Below are 20,441 nucleotides of genomic sequence, written 5' to 3'. Positions count from 1 at the left end.
AATACAAAAGAAAAAAAAAGCCATACACACATTAACTTTAATACGAGTTTAGAAAGAGAACCAAAAAATATGTGAAACATTTCATAGTTATTCATAAAGAAGAAAAAAAAAACTAATATTAATTTGCAATAACGAGTTGCAAATTAAAATATGCAGAACTGCAAAAGTGAAAATCAAAACCGTCTAAAGGGACAACATCAACAAACTTCAAGTTGCAGACAACAACATAAAAAATATAAACTACAACAATATCAACAAAATAGTGGCAGCAACAACCAAATAAAAGTATGCAAATAACCATATCGAAATGCAATTGTCACCAACAAACTGCAAAATGCAAACGATACAATGACAATACGTTATTTTCAACAAGTATTTTGTTATGATAGATGAAACCATTTGTTACGACACCAAACTGCAAAATATTACAGTAAAGTGCAACTTGTACTATGATAACAAAAAAGTCGAAATGAATTATAATATAAAAGCAAAATACGCATCATATAAGCAAAATCCAAAATAAACAGCAAAGTGCAAAATATACTATGCTAAAAACAAAAAAAAAAATCCAAACAAAAACCGATAAAATGTTGTAATCGACATCAAAAAATTATGTAACAAAAAACAGCAAAATCAAAAGCAAGAAACCAATGATTTTCACATAAAAACATATATGGTAACGGGGGTCGAAGAATCAAAGTGCAAAATACACATAAAAACAACAAAATAAACATAAAAACAGCAAAATGAAAAACAAACAAAAAAAAAAATTCTTTGCAGAAAACAAAGTTATTACCTGGGGTCGTAGGCTCCAAATCTCTGTCTTTCACTTCATTCATAAAAAAACCCATTGTATTTCGTCAATGAATCGCGATTTAAAAAAAATGCAATATATAGCAAATTACTGTACGTTTTCGATTTTGCGCCATCTTCTCGATTTCCAGATCTACAGACTCTCTATCGATCTTAGCACTAAGTGGCTATGATTACAGAGTTTGGGTTGAACGAAAAGGGGGGAGAGTTTTTGCATGTTTCAATTGACGAGATTTGCAGATTTTTTCCTTCGGTGGCGGTTTGCAGATTTACAACTTTTTCGTCGATCTGAGAATTTGGGCTATTGTGTGCGTTGAAAGAAACGAGAGGTGAGTTTTTGCAGTCTCCCTTTCGATGGCGGTGTGAAAATATACAACCCTTTCTATCGATTTGAGAATTATTGCTATAGGGTGCGTTAAAAGAAACGAGAGGTGAGTTTTTGCAGTTTCAATCTCACGATTTGATATTTGTTTGTCTATTTTTTAGCCAAAAAACTGATTTGCTGGATGATTATATTTAAAAGGGAATTTTCCTATTTTGCTGCAAAGGGCAAATTAGCCAAAAATATTAGTAGGGGGTTTAAAAAAATAGGACTTATGACTTGGACTAGGACCTATATAATCTTAGAACGGAGGGTTTATAAAAAATTACCAATTTTAATTAAGTGCCCTTGTCACGTGTCTATTTACCATTTGCCTATTTTTTTATTCAATTTCTAATTACGGTAAAGATATATAGTATATACGATTTATGATTCTGACATATATAGCAGGAGGCGTGTAGGATTGATTCCTCCCCAATCACGCTGAAACATTTCAGCGCCTTTCCTCCGCGTTTCACCACACGCCGCCTGCACCCAAACCCTAATCACATTTTCTCACAGACAATTTAACAAACACCTTATCTCCTCTCCACTCATATCTCAACCACACACATTCCAAGCAACCCTCTTCCGCATATCTATCTACAATCATTTCTCTCTATCTCATTTACACATCAACAAAAGAGATCTTTCCTTTTGTCGTACTAATTTCAAATCTCCCAGCCATTCAATTTCTTATCCTCCCCCAAATTCAATTAACCCAAAAAAAAAAGGGTTTCTTTCATCTTCCTCTTGTTGTATGGTGTGTATAAATAATATACACCTTAGCTCGCAGCAATGGCCGTAGCTTACCCACGTTTCTTGGCGTCCGACGCCGCGGTCGACCCACCGGCGCTAATGGTTCCCTCCGCCGCCCCTCCGCCGTGCCCTCCCGTCGTCCTCACGCAGGACGATTTGAAAAAGATCGCCGCTTACAAGGCCGTGGAGCACGTGAAATCCGGCATGGTCGTCGGCCTCGGCACGGGCTCCACCGCCAAGCACGCCGTCGACCGCATTGCGCAGCTCCTAAAGCAAGGGAAGCTCAAAGACATCGTCGGCATACCCACCTCCATGAAAACCCACGAGCAGGCGGTCTCACTCGGCATTCCCCTATCGGATCTCGATTCCCACCCGGTCATCGATTTAGCCATCGACGGGGCGGACGAGGTCGACCCGAATTTGAATCTGGTCAAAGGCCGCGGCGGCTCTCTACTCAGGGAGAAAATGGTGGAGTCCGCCAGCAAGAAGTTCGTCGTGATAGTCGATGAGTCGAAAATGGTGGACTACGTCGGCGGGAGTCGACTGGCTATGCCCGTGGAGGTTATCCCCTTCTGTTGGAACCACTCGTTGAAGCGGCTCGTCGATTTGTTCGGCTGCGTCGGCGAACTCAGAATGTCGGTCGGGTGTACGGACAAGGCGTACGTGACCGATAACGGGAATTATATAATTGACTTGTACTTTGAAAAGGATATCGGCGATTTGAACGATGCGAGTGATCGGATTCTGAGGCTGCCGGGTATAGTCGAGCATGGGATGTTCGTCGGATTAGCCACGTCGGTTATTGTGGCCGGAGTAGATGGTGTGACTGTTAAGACTAAAGTAGGAAACGAGTTCGAGGTCGATTCCTTTTGTTACAATGATTTGAGGAATGGGTTTTAGTTTTTTTGATCGAATTTTATTTCGGGGAATCTTGATCGATGTTTTAGTTTAGCGCAAGGGGGGTTGATTTTTAGGTGCTTCCGTTTATGATCAGTTCTTGGAATTGGTTATTTAAATGGAGTTCTTGGAATTTTGTATTTGTTGCAGTGTGCCTGGATTTTAATCGAATACTAGTTACGAAGTTTTGAATTATTTTTTCCGTTTGCATTGTTGTTAATCGTCGACCATACCTCGAATGATTTGCTCTTATCCTAGGTTGTCTGTTTTGCCATGCTTTTCTATGGTTTGTGTCCTTTAAACTTGCAATATATTATTTACATTACAGTGCATAAGATCAAAATGATATTTTTTGCGTTCTGAGAACTGAGATTGTTGCTCTTTCTGGTGTGTACAACTTTTGCAAATTTAATTTAAACAGATATCAAGATAAGATAGCAAACATCAAATACTTATTAATTTGTCAATATTTCAGTAGTCGCTATACTGCTCTTGCTACGGTTCGGCTTATCTGCGGGATTATGTATCCCATGTAACATTTCGAAATTCCCATCTCGTTTTATCTCATATTGGTCACAACTGAGATATAATCTATTCGTAACACTACGTCTAACCAATTTGATACCAGGGTTAACAACGGTCGCCCTCGACCAATCTATTAACCCACCTCTCGAGTTAAACAAATATGTTATTACAAAATATTCATTGTAATCAACTCGTAGCCGAGCACCAAGTTGGGCGTGTAGATTGTCCTTTTCCATGTCTAGTTTGGGTGTGGAGGCTGACCAACCATCCTTTTTGGTTCGTTTTCGAATATAATTTGGTCGACCGAAAAATGTGTAAAATCGGATGAATTGGCGAAATGGGGTTAACTTATGGTTTAGATCATGAATTGGGGTGTTTAAAAGCGTCATGGGTAACTTTGGTATATTTGCCATAATTTTCCTTAGTATCAGTAAGTGTTGGAAGAACGATTTTTTTATTTGCAAAAAAAAAAAAACTTAAATGTCTAATTTTTAGTTAATTAGGTTTGTCATGACTTATTCGTCATTTGTCCTTAAACTTTTTCAACTTGTGTTCCTAATATAAGTAGGGATTATTACACGGAGGTCCCGACACAAAGACGTATATATAACAAGGACATATTATTTATTTCGAAAATAAACTCGACCCTTCAACCCGAATTAATAACAAATTCCACCCTAATATTTATGACAAAAATGATTCCACAATCCTTTAGAAAGCCACAATTCATGATCTTTACCTCATGTCATTAATCAATTTTGACTTATTTCCCAATTTTGATCCGATCTTGACCGTCGGTCAATGCATGGTGTTGACATTTTAGTCTCTTTAAAAAAAAAAATTAAAACTTTCTCTTAATATTTTCATTTTCTTTTTTTTTTCTTTTTTTTTCCCATAACATATTTTGTTCGTTGTAAATTGTATGAAGATTAACCAATTAGCATAATTGGTTTGTGACCGCCCGGATAAAGGTTTAGGGGCACCTGAAATTGGTTGCTCCGAGTACGGTGAGGATAGAGAGAGAAAGGAAAGAAAGTATTTATTACGCGTTCGATGTTTTTTTTTTTATTATGGGCCATCAAGATTTCTAGTTCAACATGGAATATTGGGGTTGTTGGTTAAGCCCATTTGAGATGCTTCTGTCTTTTGAATTCATCTTTCAATAATTTTATTAATTATAATATAATATATCTGGATCAATATAAATCATTTATAATCCCTTGATTTAAAAGAAAAAAAAAAGTAATATTACATTAGTCTTTAGAGTAGAAAGCAAGTCCACATCATCATTCTATCTTATATATAAAAGGAAGATATTTTGACCTATAACCCTAAACCTAAATTTAGGGACATTTAAGTCATTTCCTATTTTGACATTTTTTTTCCTTTTAATTTTTAATATTTTAGACACGTAAGTTAATAATTTAATTACCTGTCCACTACTTAAAACACTAAATACATGATCTGATTTTTTCAAATGTTTACTATTATCCAATAACAATTAACTGTCCACTCTTAAAAAAAACTGAATACACGACCTCTTTAAAAAAACTGAATACACGATCAGTAATTGTAGCAGGCAGCAGTTGATGTTTCTTTTTTAATTCCTTTTTAACCTCATTTCACGTATTGATGGTCTAGCAAATATCACTCTCACAAACTATCGAAAAAATGAACATATTCAACTCATTGCTTCCCTTTTCGCTGACTCGCTGTAAACATTTATATAATTGCTGTAAACATTTATAATAATTGTTGGATTTGGGGGTGTAAAATGGATTTTTGTTTGCGACTTACATGGGATCCTTGGAATTTGGATTTGTAGCTATGCAGGCTTTTATTTATTTATTTATTTATTTTTATTTGATAGGCAAGAAATATATTAATAGAGATAGAAGCCGAAGCAGTTATTTGATTATTTATCTAATAATTGTTTTCTCTATGTTTTGTGTTGCAGTCGTTGAGAAATTGAACAATTGAAAAGTCTTCTTTCTTCCTGTTTTCTTCACGCCGACAATTGACAGCAGCGGCACGGCGTATGATTTATGAAATTTTTTTTTTTTCACGATGGCACATTTTGTTCAGTTTTGATTTTTACCCCAATTGACGGGAAAAATATTCTATCGTTGCGGCACGCTATTTTTATAAATCTTTTGATAATATCTTTCATCTTAGTGATATTGTTGGTATTTCTAATGATTCCAGTCTTTGTATGAATTTGGACTCAAATTTTCCAAAGTTATGTATGGCCCACGGGGAAATCCGAAATCCAGGTGAATGGATATGATGATTCTAACATGGTATGTTTATATTCCCTCGCTCATTTAATTTTCTACAATTTTGTTTTATTGTGACATTTTTTTTGGATTATGCAGGCTTTTTTGGATTATTTAACTGTTTGTTTGGTTGCTGAGAAAAAAATGAGGTGGAATCATATATGACTCTGGGTTTTCGCCTTCGAAAAATATTCGAAGGTTTGGTATCTTTTATAAATTTCATATCTTTGATTTCTACGCATATCTTTATGCTGAAAAAATATCAACACTTACGTAAAAAAAATTCTTTATTGTAATTCTTCCATCTTTTTTTTTTTTGTTTATAAATTTAGGCAATGAGCTTCTCATTCTTTTTCATGATTGGTGCTTTGCATATAGGTTTGATTTTTTTATTGAGATGCCGAATTTGATTTTACCAACAATAGAAATAGAAGAGGATTGGCCAAAATTGACGTTTCCGCTTGATTGAAGGTAAGAATCTTTTCGCCATAGACCATTTTGAATGAACCAAGCGAATTGGCTCATTAGACATGAGATTACACGGGTTGAATTTGAAGAAATTGGATGAGATGTTGTGGCAGTGGCTTTGCGGTATGATTTTGGGAGAGTTGCAGAAGCCAAATTTCGTGGAATTTTTGGTGTGCTGGAGAAAAGAGATTACTAAATAATTAGTTCTCTGACTATTTTTAAATCACCGGGATCCTCATCATATTTTTCTCCTACTGTACCTTTTTTGTCGTTCGTTTTTCAAAAATTAGTTCATTTGTGATGGTTCCTCCTCATCATTATTTTCTGAATTTCCACCTTTTGTATGTTGTTTGGAAAAAATAGTTATTTGCAACTTCAAAATGGTAACTATCGTTTCGCTCGCTTAGTGAATTGTCATTTAATGGAAAAGCTGGCATGCAAATATCTGATTTGAAACTTGATATGATACCCATGCTTATGTTTTTGTAACTAATATTTCCTTTTGTCGGGTTTTTGCTGGCCATGTTTCTATTATACTCCGGAGTTTCCATCTTAAAGAAGGTACTATTTTATAGTCAGATTTATATGATAGCATAAGCATGGAGGTCAATATTCCAGTTTAACATAAAACTCGAAGTTATGATATCATTATTCGATATGATCTTCGTTGACGTTTTAGAGATGCTCTTAACATGCTACCATTTGAATTCCTAACAGTTTCTTAGGAAAAATAATTTAATATGTACTCATTTCACGAGGTATTGTTATGAATTTATCCATGGACAATTATCACCTCATTTTCTAGACATACATACATGGAGTATATTTCCATATACATACATGTATTTAGTTGACCATATCTTTATATATAAACGGACAATGGGTTATAATTTTATAGCATCTAAGCATATATATGAAGATTCCAGTGTTAATCGTGTGCTCAAGATGTATTTGATTGCTGAAACTGTGTTTGTATAATAATTTATTGGTAATAGCAGATTATGCCCTTTTAGTTCGTTTGGTATGTGACAGATTTGGATGAATGATGGTGCCATGGTGGTATACATAGTATATACTCTAATGTGTAATATAATATGTGAAGCTGATGAATTTAGTATACGGGTTTTACATTGTCGTCATAGTTAATTAGGTTGCTTGACAATGTGGCGGACGAAAGATTGTTACATGTTTGCTCGAGTCTACAACTGTTTGAAAAAAGCATGAAAATAGGAATTGCTTGGTTGGTACAAGTTGCAGGTATTAGAGCACTGAATGTTCAATTTTATTGTGTAGGTTTATAACTTGCTTATGGAGTGTTCAAATGGCTGAAAAACTATTCCATATTATAGCAAAAACACCCTTATTCAATTTTATTTTAGCACAGAACCCCCTAGCCAGGGGTATTAATTGCTAAAAAAACATAGATCATAATGGAGGTTTTGTCAATAAAATAATATAGAGTAGGTTTTGGTATTCGAGCTAACAGGAGGGTACTAATTGCAATAGTTTATTTTCTTTTGTAGTTGTATTTCACACAATTAAGGCCAAGTTAACTATCGAATTGGAAAAATTTCGCAAATCGTTTTTCTCCACAACCTATGATATCGTTTATCTTTTCTCTTTTCTTATCGTGTGTGTATAATATAATTTAAAGTCAAACCACCCAACAATGCTGAAAATCACACAAACCCCACAACACTGCTTAACATCGCACAACCAACCCCCAACAATGCTGAAAATTGCACAAACGATGCCAATCAATGCAGAAAACCGCACAAACACCCCAACTAAGATAAAAATCGAATTAATCACCACAATCAGCGAACCCACCTCAAATTAAATGAACCCATCACAAAATCAAACAAACCCAACCCTGAATGCGCGGAAAAGGAAGATATAGGGCTCTAAATCGCAAGCAAGTTCCAATTGCGTGAATCACAGTCAAAATCACAAGTCAGTTCCAATTGCAAAAACTCTATAAAAATTGAATTATGGTTGCGTTATTGGGAGATTTTTTGAAGAAATTGAAGGGAAAATTTTATATTTTGAATTAGGGTGTATTGTTTTGTGATGAGACACATTACTTGCATTTGAATTATTCAAGAAAATTGAAGAGATTTGCCTTAAATCCGTTTTTTAAAAGATGAATATTGCATTTGTTGTTATATCGTTTTGATTGAAACTAAACTGTATCGCGATATATCACGAATTTAACTACACTGATTCTACTTAAGATATGTAATCAACGATTTTTTTTTTCGAATTTTCCTTTTACCATATGTTACAACAAATGAAAACCCGTGCATCGCACGGGTATCGATTACTAGTTTTCAATAATATATCATTTGTACGTCTCACAGTGAATGACCTAGCATTAGAGTAAGTGAACTTGTATCAATTGATTCAAGTTCGAATCATCTTGCCAACAGTTACTTTAATTCTTGAGATTACAATGTTAAATTCACCGGATGTAGTTACTAATAAACTTAGGTAACACGGACTATAATAATTAATAAATATAAATATAGTTTTAAATAAACTTAATTGAGGTTCCATTTGATGTTGACATGAATCCACCTCACAAACAGCATAACTTAAACTGATTTTGTTGAAAAACAGTAACGTACGCATGGATTTAGCCATCTTTGTCAACCATGGATATAGTATTCATTTCTTTAATGAATTTTCTTTTCTTGAATACGCCATGGCAAATTAATTTAATTAATAATAAAGTTAGACGACAAATGAATATTGCATCACTATTAGTTCTTCTACATTATTTTGTGTACATATTTATTAAATTCTGAGCTTTAATATCTAAGTTTTAGGTCTCTTTTGGTTGGGAAGGTTAACTATTATATTATCAACTAAATTTGTTTGATGTTTGGTATTCTCAGTAGCTTGTTGGATCGACCCGCGAATATTATGTTATTATAATTTATTATAAACTTGTTTTTTTATCAGACATTTTACAATAACACAATTGAGTTTCTTTATATTATTTCATTTTATCTTGACAATCAGACGAGACGTTACTTTAACTAATAATTATATTGATAGCATATGATGGCTACCTTTGAAAATGATGCAAGAAACCCATGAGAAGGATCATAGATTTTGGCTTTTAGTCTTGCCCACTTGTGCTAAAGTCCAAATTAATTAATTAATTAAGTGGATTTAATTAATGAAATAATAAGATATGATGATGATGATGGCACAGTGCATGCATAAATGTCACATCTACTATGGCTGGGTTCTCTTTCATCCTTTCAACTGGAATATGTTTCTAGTGCTACAAGTAAGTATGCAAATTAATAATATAAACTAATATACTAATTTTATATTAATACTAATACTAATATTAATACTAATAGGAATACTAATACTAGCCCGCATGGGTGTAGCTCAACTGGTTCCGGAGGTGGTAAGTTGGTGCAAGGTCCTAGGATCGAATCCTGGCAGCCGCAGTGTGGGAATTTCAACTCCAATGAGGGTTGGTTCCTTGTGGGCATCAGGTCCGAGTCCGCTACCTTAACGGGCCGTTGAGTTACCATGATTTACATTCCTCCATCAATCCTTGTCGGGCCAAGCCTCCATCAATCCTTGTCGGGCCAAGGGATGGGGGCCCTGGGGGCGAGGGATTTCGCCTTTTTTGTGCAAGGAATACTAATACTAATAATATTACTGATACTGATACTGATGAATTGATACTGATACTGATATTGATACTGCTACAAGGGAGTATGCAAATTAATAATATAAATTAGGGGTTGGTTCCTTGTGGGCACCAGGTCCGGGTCCGCTACCTTAACGGGCCGTTGAGTTACCATGATTTACATTCCTCCATCAATCCTTGTCCGGCCAAGGGATGGGGGCCCTGGGGGCGAGGGATTTCGCCTTTTTTGTGCAAGGAATACTAATACTAATAATACTACTGATACTGATACTGATATCGAAATTGATACTGATACTGATATTGATACTGCTACAAGGGAGTATGCAAATTAATAATATAAATTAGGGGAGATTAATTAGTGGAACCCCAATATTAATTAGGGGAGTATGCGGTTATTGGTGGTGGATTTGTGGAAGAAATGTACAAAGAAAAGTTGTTTCTGTATGTGTGTGTTTTGTAAAAATTGTAATATTTTTATAAATTGGAGTTAGTGGAAGTAATTGTTGACTATTTTTTTTTTTAAAGAATGTATAAAACCTCGTTTGGTTGGGGACATTGATCATTATTAACTAAATAATTGAATTTTGTTTATGGTTTAGTATCCCTAATAATTTGTCGGTTCGACCCGTAAATATTATATTATTACGATTTATCTTGCTTTTTAGAGAGTTTTTGTTGGATATTTTGAGGTCAGATAAAATAATTGGGTTGTCATTACTCATTATATTATTTAATTTTGTCACGACTAATCTTATCTTGACAACCAAATCAATCATAAATCTACTACCATGTTAGTAGTTTAGTACACAAATCAACTATGATTTTAATAGTTCAATACAGTATACGTTAGGAATGTAGACGAAATAGTACAAACATAATATGCTACACTTGATAAAATATACTGAATTTTTCATCTTTAATTTGATCACATAATCAAAACACATATGTATAATATATGTACGTATAATTGTATATAGATCTACATATACACACATATAACATGATATTAATATATCCGATTAAGTTCTTTGAACGTAACTTAATACTTTGGATATGAGGAATAAAGGGAAAATCTATTATACTTTTGGGATATTTCTAATCTCTCCAAGTAACAAAAGTCCAATATAATGTCTAGACTCTAGACATCATGTGTTTTGGAGAGAAATGGGAAAGCATAATTTATTTTGAGATAATTAATTTCGAAAAGGAGCAAAGCGCTGCATCTTTGATGCAGTTATCGATTCTCCCGATAGTTCACAATTGCCGCGAGCAAACATATTAATGACGGGGCATGCGTTTTTGTTATGCTACTAATACTTGTACTTGCTCGCCTATTCTACCCAGCGTAGCTGAGGAAGAGTTACGGGGCGTATAACAAAAAAAAATGCTAAAAAAATGCTGATGGTTCGGGGCATACTATGTGTAATAGCTGTACTTTTATAGATGCTACATCCAATGAAATATATTGGGTGATCATAAACTAATGATCCAGACATAATAACAAATACACCAATGTGTGTGCATATTTAGTTGGTAATTAGTTATATAGATCTATATGGTTCAAAATCATCTGATATATTACATATCAGATGTAGTATCTTATAGACCAATATCTATGAAAAGGCAGTAAAAATAAAAGGCAGATCCCCATATATATATCCTTAATATATATATATATATATATATATATATATATATATATATATATATATATATATATATATATATATATATATATATATATATATATATATATATATATATATATATATATATATATATATATATATATATATATATATATATATATATAGGTTGGGTTTAGGTAAAAAAAAAAAGGGTAAAAAACATTTTACCCCCTGGACTTTGGGGTGTTTTGCACAGCGCCCCCCCCCCCCCAGCTTACAAAATTTGCACGTTTTTACCTGAACTCGTTAATTCGTTGCACGGTGCCCCCTAAATTCAATTTTCCGGCAATTTGGACCGGAATGTTAAAACATGTGCTTTGAACGTGAGATTTTGAGGGGTAAATTCGTCCATTCACTTGCATCTTTAATATAAAATACAAATAGATATTAAAAAAAATAAAAAGAAAAAAGAAAAAAAAAGGATGACAGCTTCTTTTTCCTGTGCCAAATGGATGACAGCTTCTTTTTCCTTTTTTTCTTTTTTCTTTTTCTTTTTTTTTAATATCTATTTGTATTTTATATTAAAGATGCAAGTGAAGGGACGAATTTACCCCTCAAAATCTCACGTGCAAAGCACATGTTTTAATATTCCGGTCCAAATTGCCGGAAAATTGAATTTAGGGGGCACCGTGCAACGAATTAACGAGTTCAGGTAAAAACGTGCAAATTTTGTAAGCTGGGGGGCGCCGTGCAAAACACCCCAAAGTCCAGGGGGTAAAATGCTTTTTACCCAAAAAAAAATATGCCAAAAGCTTCATGTAATCTCTTTGATAGGATGAGGATGAGACTTATACATATAAGCTAAAAGATGATGTCACTCAAGAAAAATATGATACAAAACAAGTATTTTTGTATTTTGTTTTTCTTTATGATTCCTAATTAATTTATAAGTCTACTTTGTTTGAACTTTTAGGACGTGCATCAAATTGTGGCAAGCAAGCCACTATTTCAACATTTTCGTCTCTAAGTTTTGACCACTATAACAAATAGGGGTAATTAATTACAAAAACAAAATCATTGGACTAAGGTCTAATTACCAAAACAAATCCCCCAAGTTAGTACTCTTGTGCATTTTTCATTGACATTCCTATGATTTTTCATGAACATTTCCCGACTTTCAAATGACTTCTATGGTATTTATGGTATCAATATTGTGATATATTTTATATTATAGGTCTCTATATATTATAGGTTGATAAAAGAAATATAGAAACCGGTCAATACATCAAAAAAAAAAAAAGTCACTGCATAAAACTGTAATATCACTTTGTTGATCGGCCAGAAAAAAAGGAAAAAATAAATACTACAGTGGAATTGTTGTGTTGGCTGGTTAAAAAAAAATATTAAACAAACTTATTTAAAAATAAAAAAGTAAAGTATTAGGGAATACAAAATTGGTGAATTGGTGAAATTGAAGTTAAATCAGAATTTAAACCAAGAATTAGATGTGTTTGAAATATTTGAGGTAATTTTATCATACGTATTAGGATAGTCTTTCTTAGTATTACATGTTGAATGAATGAGTTTATTTGTACAAAAATATAATACTTTTATTTTATTAAGTTCTTGTGTCGGGGACCTCTACGTAACTAACCATTCAAAATCTATTTTACTTTTCCTCAAATATTAGGTCCTTAATAACTACTAGAGTAGATTTTGTCTCCATGATATTTAGTTTTTCACTAAGGGGGAAGAAAAGCATTCCCAACATTTTTTCTAATGACAATATAAAAAAATTATCATCAAATATGGGATAAATCACACTTAACCCTCCGTATAGTTTGACATTCGTGCACATAACTCTCATCTCCTGTGAAAATAGGCACATAACCTCCTCCAGGCTTCGATGAAATTAACTTATTATAATAGAATAAGGTATTTTCTATAATATTGTTTCCAATTTTTCATAGAATTCCAACTCTACTGGTTCAAGTTGTATTGAAATTTAAAAAAATATAAACTACGACTTCCATATTTTATTTAATTTAGGGTAAACAAAATAAAAAGGTTTAACAATTAAACTGGAACCGAAATCGAAATTGAAACCGAAGCCAAAACCAATTGTATATATCTTGTAGGGTCTATTCTATGCTAATTAATTGCAAATCAGATTTCCATCAAAACAGTTAACAAACGAATAACCTTTTAGATTAGGTAGAAGGTGCAAGAAGTCAAATAAGGTTTGACTGTTACGGTGCACCTTCCCCACACTTGATCCTTTACCCACACTAAAAGCGTTTCTTTACCTAAAAAATAACTAATCAAATTACATTCATTCGTAGTGTCACCATACAATTTATTGAATAATTAATTTCAATTAATAAATATTAGGAACTAAGTGATATTTTTATTAAACCCCATAATAACATGTTTCTCTTTCCCAAAGATACTTCCATTAAACAAGCCTTTATTTTCCTTCATGGGGACCAAGAAAAAGTGTCGCTCCATCTTACTAGCCACACCAATTAATTTAGGGAAAAAAAAAATGATTAAAAATCACTAACCTTTTTTTTTTTTTTTTAATATTTTTTTTTCTAAAGGAGCATAATTACTGATTTCTAAATTTCGCTGGGTTGTATAATTAGAGGCAAAAGTGAACACTAATTTTGGTTTTGACTAAAATTCCTAGGGTTCTTTTTTATTTTTTATTTTTCTTTTATTTGAGCCAAGTCATTTTATATATCTTTTACTTATATTTTTTGTTAAATTTGAACAAACAAATTAGTTTAGTCAATTCCCCCTCTCTTTATATGTATCGTCAAGTGATTTAAATAGTTTCATCAAATTTATATATAATTTCGTCGACTGATTTAAATTAACTATGCCAACTCATTCAAATAAACTTAGTCAATTGAAATGAAGAAGGCGAGCGTATCAACACTTGAATTGTAGCGTATGAAAAGACAAGAAACTCCCAAGTAAAATTGCGAGGCTATTTTGTAAAAAATACAGGACAATTGATCTTAAATCCCTATTTCAAATAATAATACATTTTAGAAACTTTTTTTCAAATTGTCCCATTAAATCTTTTTATACTATAAAAGTAACGACGATTTTCTAAACACGATTTTCTCTATTTATTAATTCTAACAAATTAAGAAATTCCAAAAATCCGGGTTATTATATTTCCTAATTTTATTAGTCTTTTAGAAATTAGAATTTTATTAGGCCACCAAATTTATTAAACCAAATCCTAATTTTAGTGACCACATTCTTTATAACAAATCCATCAAAAAAAATAAGAAATTACACAAAATTCAAGAAGGATCCAAAAATAAATAAAATAAACAATAGTTTGAAAAGGACAAGGAGATCCAAAAGCAACTGTGAGTGTGTGTATTAAAGATTTCTCTCTCTCTCTCTCTCTCTGCCTTTTCACTTTAATTCTTTTTCCCTTCATTCAATCAATCCACCTGCCCCCACCACCATTTACCATTTACCACCCCCCCATGTGTGAACACACACCACCTCCACCCCAGCCCCCGCCCCCGCCTATATATATATATATTATTATATATATAGACGTGTATGTATATGTATATATAAGTCTGCCCATGAGAGAGGAGATCTCTTTGTTAATCAGGTGTGATCATCACTCACTGAGATTTACCCACTATGAATCAAAGAATATAGGAGTAAAATAACGTGACCAAATAACAAAACTGAAACAAATGGTGTGAGTTTTTGATTTATCCCCCTGCAGTGGGTTTTTATGCAATTCTCTGCAGTGAGACTTTGCTCCTGCAATTAGAACAAGATGAAGGAGAAGATGGGTTTTTTGTGTTTTGTTGCTCTCGCCATTTTCTTCAACTCAAGCTTCGTTCTTTGCCACCCTACAGATCCTCTCAAGACCATTTTAGGTTGGGCTTTTTTTTTTTTAATTATTTATTTATTTATTTTAATAAATAAATAAAAATTCCGAATTGTGATGCACTGTTCTTGGGGATTGTTTGGGGGCTGTGATATATAATATGATGCTTTATTTTTAATTCTTATTCTTGAAAATTATTAATGTGTATGCCTTTCTTGGCAGATACGGCTTCCTGTATTTTTTTAATTTCCATTTTATGCTTGTTGTTTATAGTAATTGAATTTTAATTGGGTTATCTTGAAATGGGAATACAGTTAAATCTCTCGAAGACTTATCGATTCTTTGCGAAATCGAATTTCTCGATTATGGTAGTTTAATTTTGGATTACATGCTGATTGTATGGAGTTTTTGGATTTTCTTGATTTCTGTCCTTATTGTAGAGTATTTGCTTTTTGTTTATGTCATTTGTTTTTATTTTATTTATTTTTAAATCGAACAATTGAATCAATGTATGTAGGAGACGAAAACATGGGATCCTGGAGGAATAACATACTAAGTTCTAACGGCGAAGAAGCACCGAGTCCTGCTAATATTATAAGCACGCTTTTATTGGCGCAGAATCGAACGAATAGGCCCGACATTCTGTCAAAGTTTCGTAAATACCGAGGTGGATGGGACATTGCCGATAAACATTACTGGGCAGTTAAGCTCTAATTCTTCTTCTCTTCAGTCCGTCACTCGGGTTTTTTTTTTTTTTTTCGTGTGACACTATTTCTCAAAATTTATATTGACCGTCGTAGCTACACAGTCTGTTGGATTTACAGGTGCTGCAGCTTTTGTTCTCGCCATTTTATGGTTCACTTCTTTCGGTTTGGCTCTTGCGGTGCATTATCTCTGCGGTTGGAAAATCAAATTCAAAGGCCAAGAATCGAGATGGTCACTGAGGATATGCCTTTCGCTCCTTGTTGTGTTTACCGTCGCCGCATCGTAATAATCAAAAAACTCAAATAAAATCCCGATTTTTTTAAAGTAATTTTGCGAATTGAGTGTTCGATTAAAATTTGGTCAACAGGGTCGGATGCATTCTGCTGTCTGTAGGACAAGTTAAATTTCATGGAGAAACATTGGACACTCTGAATTACGTAGTGAATCAGTCGGAGTTCACTGTGCAGACACTTAGAAACGTAACGGGATATTTGTCAATCGCAAAAACCGTTAGCGTGGCCCAAATTTTCCTTCCGTCGGATGTGAAGGACGATATTGACCGATTAAATATTGACTTAAATAATGCAGCAGATATGTTGGAGCAGAAGACTGATCAAAACTCGAGCAAAATACGGAACGTCTTCGATACTGTGTATGATCTTAATCCTATGCCGTAATTAGTACTATTTTCGAATCGATTATTTCGGCGTGTATTAATGGCGTTTTGCTTTATCATTGTTGTAGGAGATCTGCACTGATTATTGTAGCGGCAGTGATGCTTCTCGTATCTATTCTCGGTCTCGGTATGTATCTGTACAACACGTTTTTTTGTCGGTTGATTGGATTTCGTTCTTGCCTTCATTTTTTAGCTGACAGGTGTCTACGTTTTCCATTACAGCACTCTCCATCTTTGGCCATCAGCACGCGATACACATGTCAGTGCCGTTTTTTTTTTTTTGTCTTTTTTTTTAATTGATAATTCCCGGTTAAACAAAGTGCAATCTTTAAGCTGCCCTTTTTTCTCAATATTCTAATTAATGGTTCAGATTCATAATCAGCGGGTGGCTACTTGTAGCAGCCACGTTCGTTCTTTGTGGATTTTTCATTATTCTGGACAAGTAAGATATACTTATTTTTTTATATAAAAGTTCTATTTTACAGCATCAGTATTAAAAAAATGCGTCTTTAATTTTACGTGTTTTAGCGCGATATCTGACACGTGCATGGCGATGGGAGAATGGGTGGAAAATCCTCAAGCAGAAACTGCATTGAGTAACATTCTGCCATGCGTTGACCAGAGAACGACGAATCAGACGCTTTTCAAGAGCAAACAAGTTATCAACGATATTGTAAACATCGTCAATGGATTCGTGGGGTCCGTTGCCAACTCGAACCCATCTCCACAGCCTAGTCCGAGTTACTACAATCAATCTGGACCGTTGATTCCTCCACTCTGCTACCCCTACGATTCCCAGCTGCAAGATCGTGTTTGCTCGGATCAAGAACTCTCTATGGACAACGCTTCCTTGGTAAGCAATTATGCATGCCTTCGTCACGTTCTTTCGACTTATTGGGAAATTATTCAAGGACCCTAATGAAATTGCAAATATCGGAACGAGGCCTAACGAAATTAAGGACCTCGATTATACTCCCAAAAAAAAAAAAAACGAATCTTTTTATTGGATACAGGTTTGGCAAAACTATACATGCACAGTATCAGCGTACGAGATATGCAGCAGCGTAGGGAGGCTGACACCAAACATGTACACGCAATTGGTCGGTGCAGTGAACGTTGGCTACGCGCTCGAACACTACGCGCCACTTTTACTCAATCTTCAAAACTGCAATTTCGTACGCGATACCTTCCGGAACATTACCTCGAGCTACTGCCCACCATTGGAGCACTATCTTCGTATTCTAAACGCTGGATTGGGCCTCGTCTCGGTGGGGGTTATGCTCAGCCTCGCTATATGGTTACTTTACGCAAACCGCCCCCAAAGGGAGGAGGTGTTTGGTAAGCTGTCTTCTCGGATAAGAGCCAGCTGTACAAGTGATATTAATACAGTGTCTGCAACTGCAACTCCAGTTTAGTTGACAATCTTTTTAAGACCCTTTACAGTAGTATAGAATTCTATACCGGTGTTATTCGATACGAAAGTAGTAGTTGTTATATAGTGTTGGTGCATGAAGTATGTGCCTCCGTTTTTTTTTTGGCCGAACTTGAAGTGGGGGCAAAGCCCCGTTTCATGTTACGTGCTGCTCGATGTTGTACTATTGAATTTTGTGATATATATAAAGTAATCAGTTTTTCGGTCTTCGATGGTTTTTTTATCAATACTTTTTCTGCATTTTATATGAATGATTAAAATTGGATTTATTCTAAATTTATGTAATCCTAAGACACTACATATTATTTGAAAAAATAAAATAATAATTGACTTTAATAACAAAAGTGTGTTGCATAAACAATAGTGATATTTATCAATGCAGAAAGTCTTTGATTGGGTCATCGTGATGAACCCTCTTCATCCTGTAAGCTTCCATATCTTCGGCCGTAACTTCATCGTTCCACTTTACGTTATATTTCCGTTTTCTTTCATCTCTCTCTTGGTTCTTGTTTCGATCCTCCTTCTCGAGCGCTTCAGCCAATTTTTTCTGGTTCAAAACTAAATCATCAGGTACTTGACTTCCCCAAGTCGCAGCTCTTATCATCTCATCGTTATCACTGGCAGTAGTTGCTGCTTGGTTCGATTCTATTTTCCGATGCACATTAGCTTTCGTAACATCTGAAGCAGCCGCTTCAATACCAGCATTGCCAGTACAGTAGGTGTTTCTCAATGTTTGATGGCAACAATTGTAGCCCCATCGACCATCTTTCCACCACGAACCCCATACACTCGTATGATTGTTTACGCACACATCTTCTTCGTACTTGCTCTTCACAATACGAATTATCGCACCCTGTTTTACAACCCTACCCGCCCGATCGTACTCGAGCTCGACCTCCGTTTGTCCCAACAACAATTCCCGTGGAAGAACAGCTTCTCGATCATCAGTATTAGCAGCAGCATTCCCGTATTTCTTCAAGATTGCAGTTTTCGTAGCATTTTGCGACTTCAATTTCTCCTTATTAATCTTGAAATTCCTGTAAAGCAATTCAGCCTGCGAGGGAGCACCCTGCACATCAACAACATGATCAAGCCCCATTTTGTCGAACACTTCGCGGGCGTGAAAATTCAGTTGCTTGAACTCCAAAGCTTGACCGGTGGCCCTGTTGCCATTATCTCCCGCGTAGAATTTCTCGTTCGGATCCATATCCGGCAGCGGATCCTCCCTCATGGATCGGGTTTTCGGGTCGTAATGCGCCGAATTCAAATCCAAATTAAGCAGATATTTAGCAGTGTCCTCTCTAATTCTTAAATTCCTAACAGTCCCTGTACTACCACCGCCGGTGGTGCGCACGCGCTTCTCCACCTTCCCGAAATCCACCTGTTTGCTATCACCTACTTTCAGAGAGTCTTCTTCTTCTTCTCCGCCGCCTTTCTCGTGATCCAATTTCTGAAGGCGCTGATTGTGCAGATACTTACTCCGGGCTTCTCCGCGGGCCTCGTGCATCCTGACGACCTGTTTGTAATCGGCGGCGGGATCGAAATTCTTCCAGGGGTCTCGTTTGGCGGCGTAACTATCGGAGTTGTTTGTGGTATGATCGGAGGAGTTGTTCTTCCAATTTTTCTGGTGCTTGAGAGTGGGTTTGTTTGCGTTCAAATACCACGGCACGGTGGACATGTACAGCGGGATGTGCGGGTTGATTTCTTTCCCATCTTCGTCGAGTTCGGCCGGTTCGATTCCGGCTTTGCGCGCCTCCTCTAATTCCTGCTGTTGCCTCCGAGATCTAAACGACGCCGTAGTTGACATGCTTCGTTGTGAAAAACAAGAGAGAGAGAGAGAGAGAGAGAGAGAGAGAGAGAGAGAGAGAGAAGAGAGAGAAAGGGCTGAGTTTAGAGAATTATGGTTGATTTCTGTAGAATAGAAGAGCGCGGGTTTATATAATACTCGGAGTCGGCGAATATTAGGAAATTAATTAACCTTTTTCTGTTAGGAAAAGGACAATTTTCAATTTTCTGTAATTCCTCTTAACCCTAATTTTCATTAATAAATTCAGGAATTAAATTAAATACAAAACCCTAGTTTTCAAAAGTAATTCTGAATAATTTCACTTTTTACAAATATATAAAAGTAAAAAACACTAGTGCAGTTGTGAAACCCTAATGATATATTTATCAAGAAATTAAAACTAATTACATCTCTTATTTGTTATGTTTTTTTTTTCTTGACTTTCATTGTTTAGATTTGCATATCGGCTAGCAAAATTCTAATCCACTTGCATGTAGTTTTTTATTAATTTTCTTGATTAAATATATGTGTTTTCTTGGGATTTGTATGATCACATTTATAAGAATAT

At 34.9% G+C, this 20,441-nt stretch overlaps 3 protein-coding genes across 3 annotated transcripts; 2 read left to right on the top strand and 1 right to left on the bottom strand.

The window, feature by feature from the left end:
* Window positions 1–1,579: 1,579 nt before the first annotated feature.
* LOC105965705 (putative ribose-5-phosphate isomerase 2) lies at window positions 1,580–3,014 on the top strand. The gene has a single exon (XM_012990275.2). It carries the CDS (start codon window positions 1,973–1,975, stop codon window positions 2,831–2,833), a length of 861 nt encoding a protein of 286 aa, XP_012845729.2. The 5' UTR covers window positions 1,580–1,972; the 3' UTR covers window positions 2,834–3,014.
* Window positions 3,015–14,811: 11,797 nt separating this feature from the next.
* LOC105965702 (uncharacterized) lies at window positions 14,812–18,301 on the top strand. Its single transcript, XM_012990273.2, has 9 exons — window positions 14,812–15,323; window positions 15,792–15,976; window positions 16,083–16,261; window positions 16,347–16,631; window positions 16,724–16,782; window positions 16,878–16,914; window positions 17,026–17,097; window positions 17,184–17,508; window positions 17,669–18,301. Exons 1-9 carry the CDS (start codon window positions 15,221–15,223, stop codon window positions 18,068–18,070), a joined length of 1,647 nt encoding a protein of 548 aa, XP_012845727.2. The 5' UTR covers window positions 14,812–15,220; the 3' UTR covers window positions 18,071–18,301.
* Window positions 18,302–18,327: 26 nt separating this feature from the next.
* On the bottom strand, window positions 18,328–19,990 carry LOC105965703 (pre-mRNA-splicing factor SLU7). The gene has a single exon (XM_012990274.2). The coding sequence runs from the start codon at window positions 19,892–19,894 to the stop codon at window positions 18,461–18,463; it is 1,434 nt and encodes a 477-aa protein (XP_012845728.2). The 5' UTR covers window positions 19,895–19,990; the 3' UTR covers window positions 18,328–18,460.
* Between the last annotated feature and the right edge of the window lie 451 nt (window positions 19,991–20,441).

Source organism: Erythranthe guttata, chromosome 12, assembly GCF_056151865.1.
Source record: "Erythranthe guttata isolate IM_541 chromosome 12, IM_541, whole genome shotgun sequence".
Taxonomy (NCBI): domain Eukaryota; kingdom Viridiplantae; phylum Streptophyta; class Magnoliopsida; order Lamiales; family Phrymaceae; genus Erythranthe; species Erythranthe guttata.
Note: the sequence above shows the minus strand (reverse complement) of the source record. Positions and strands in the feature narration are given on the sequence as shown.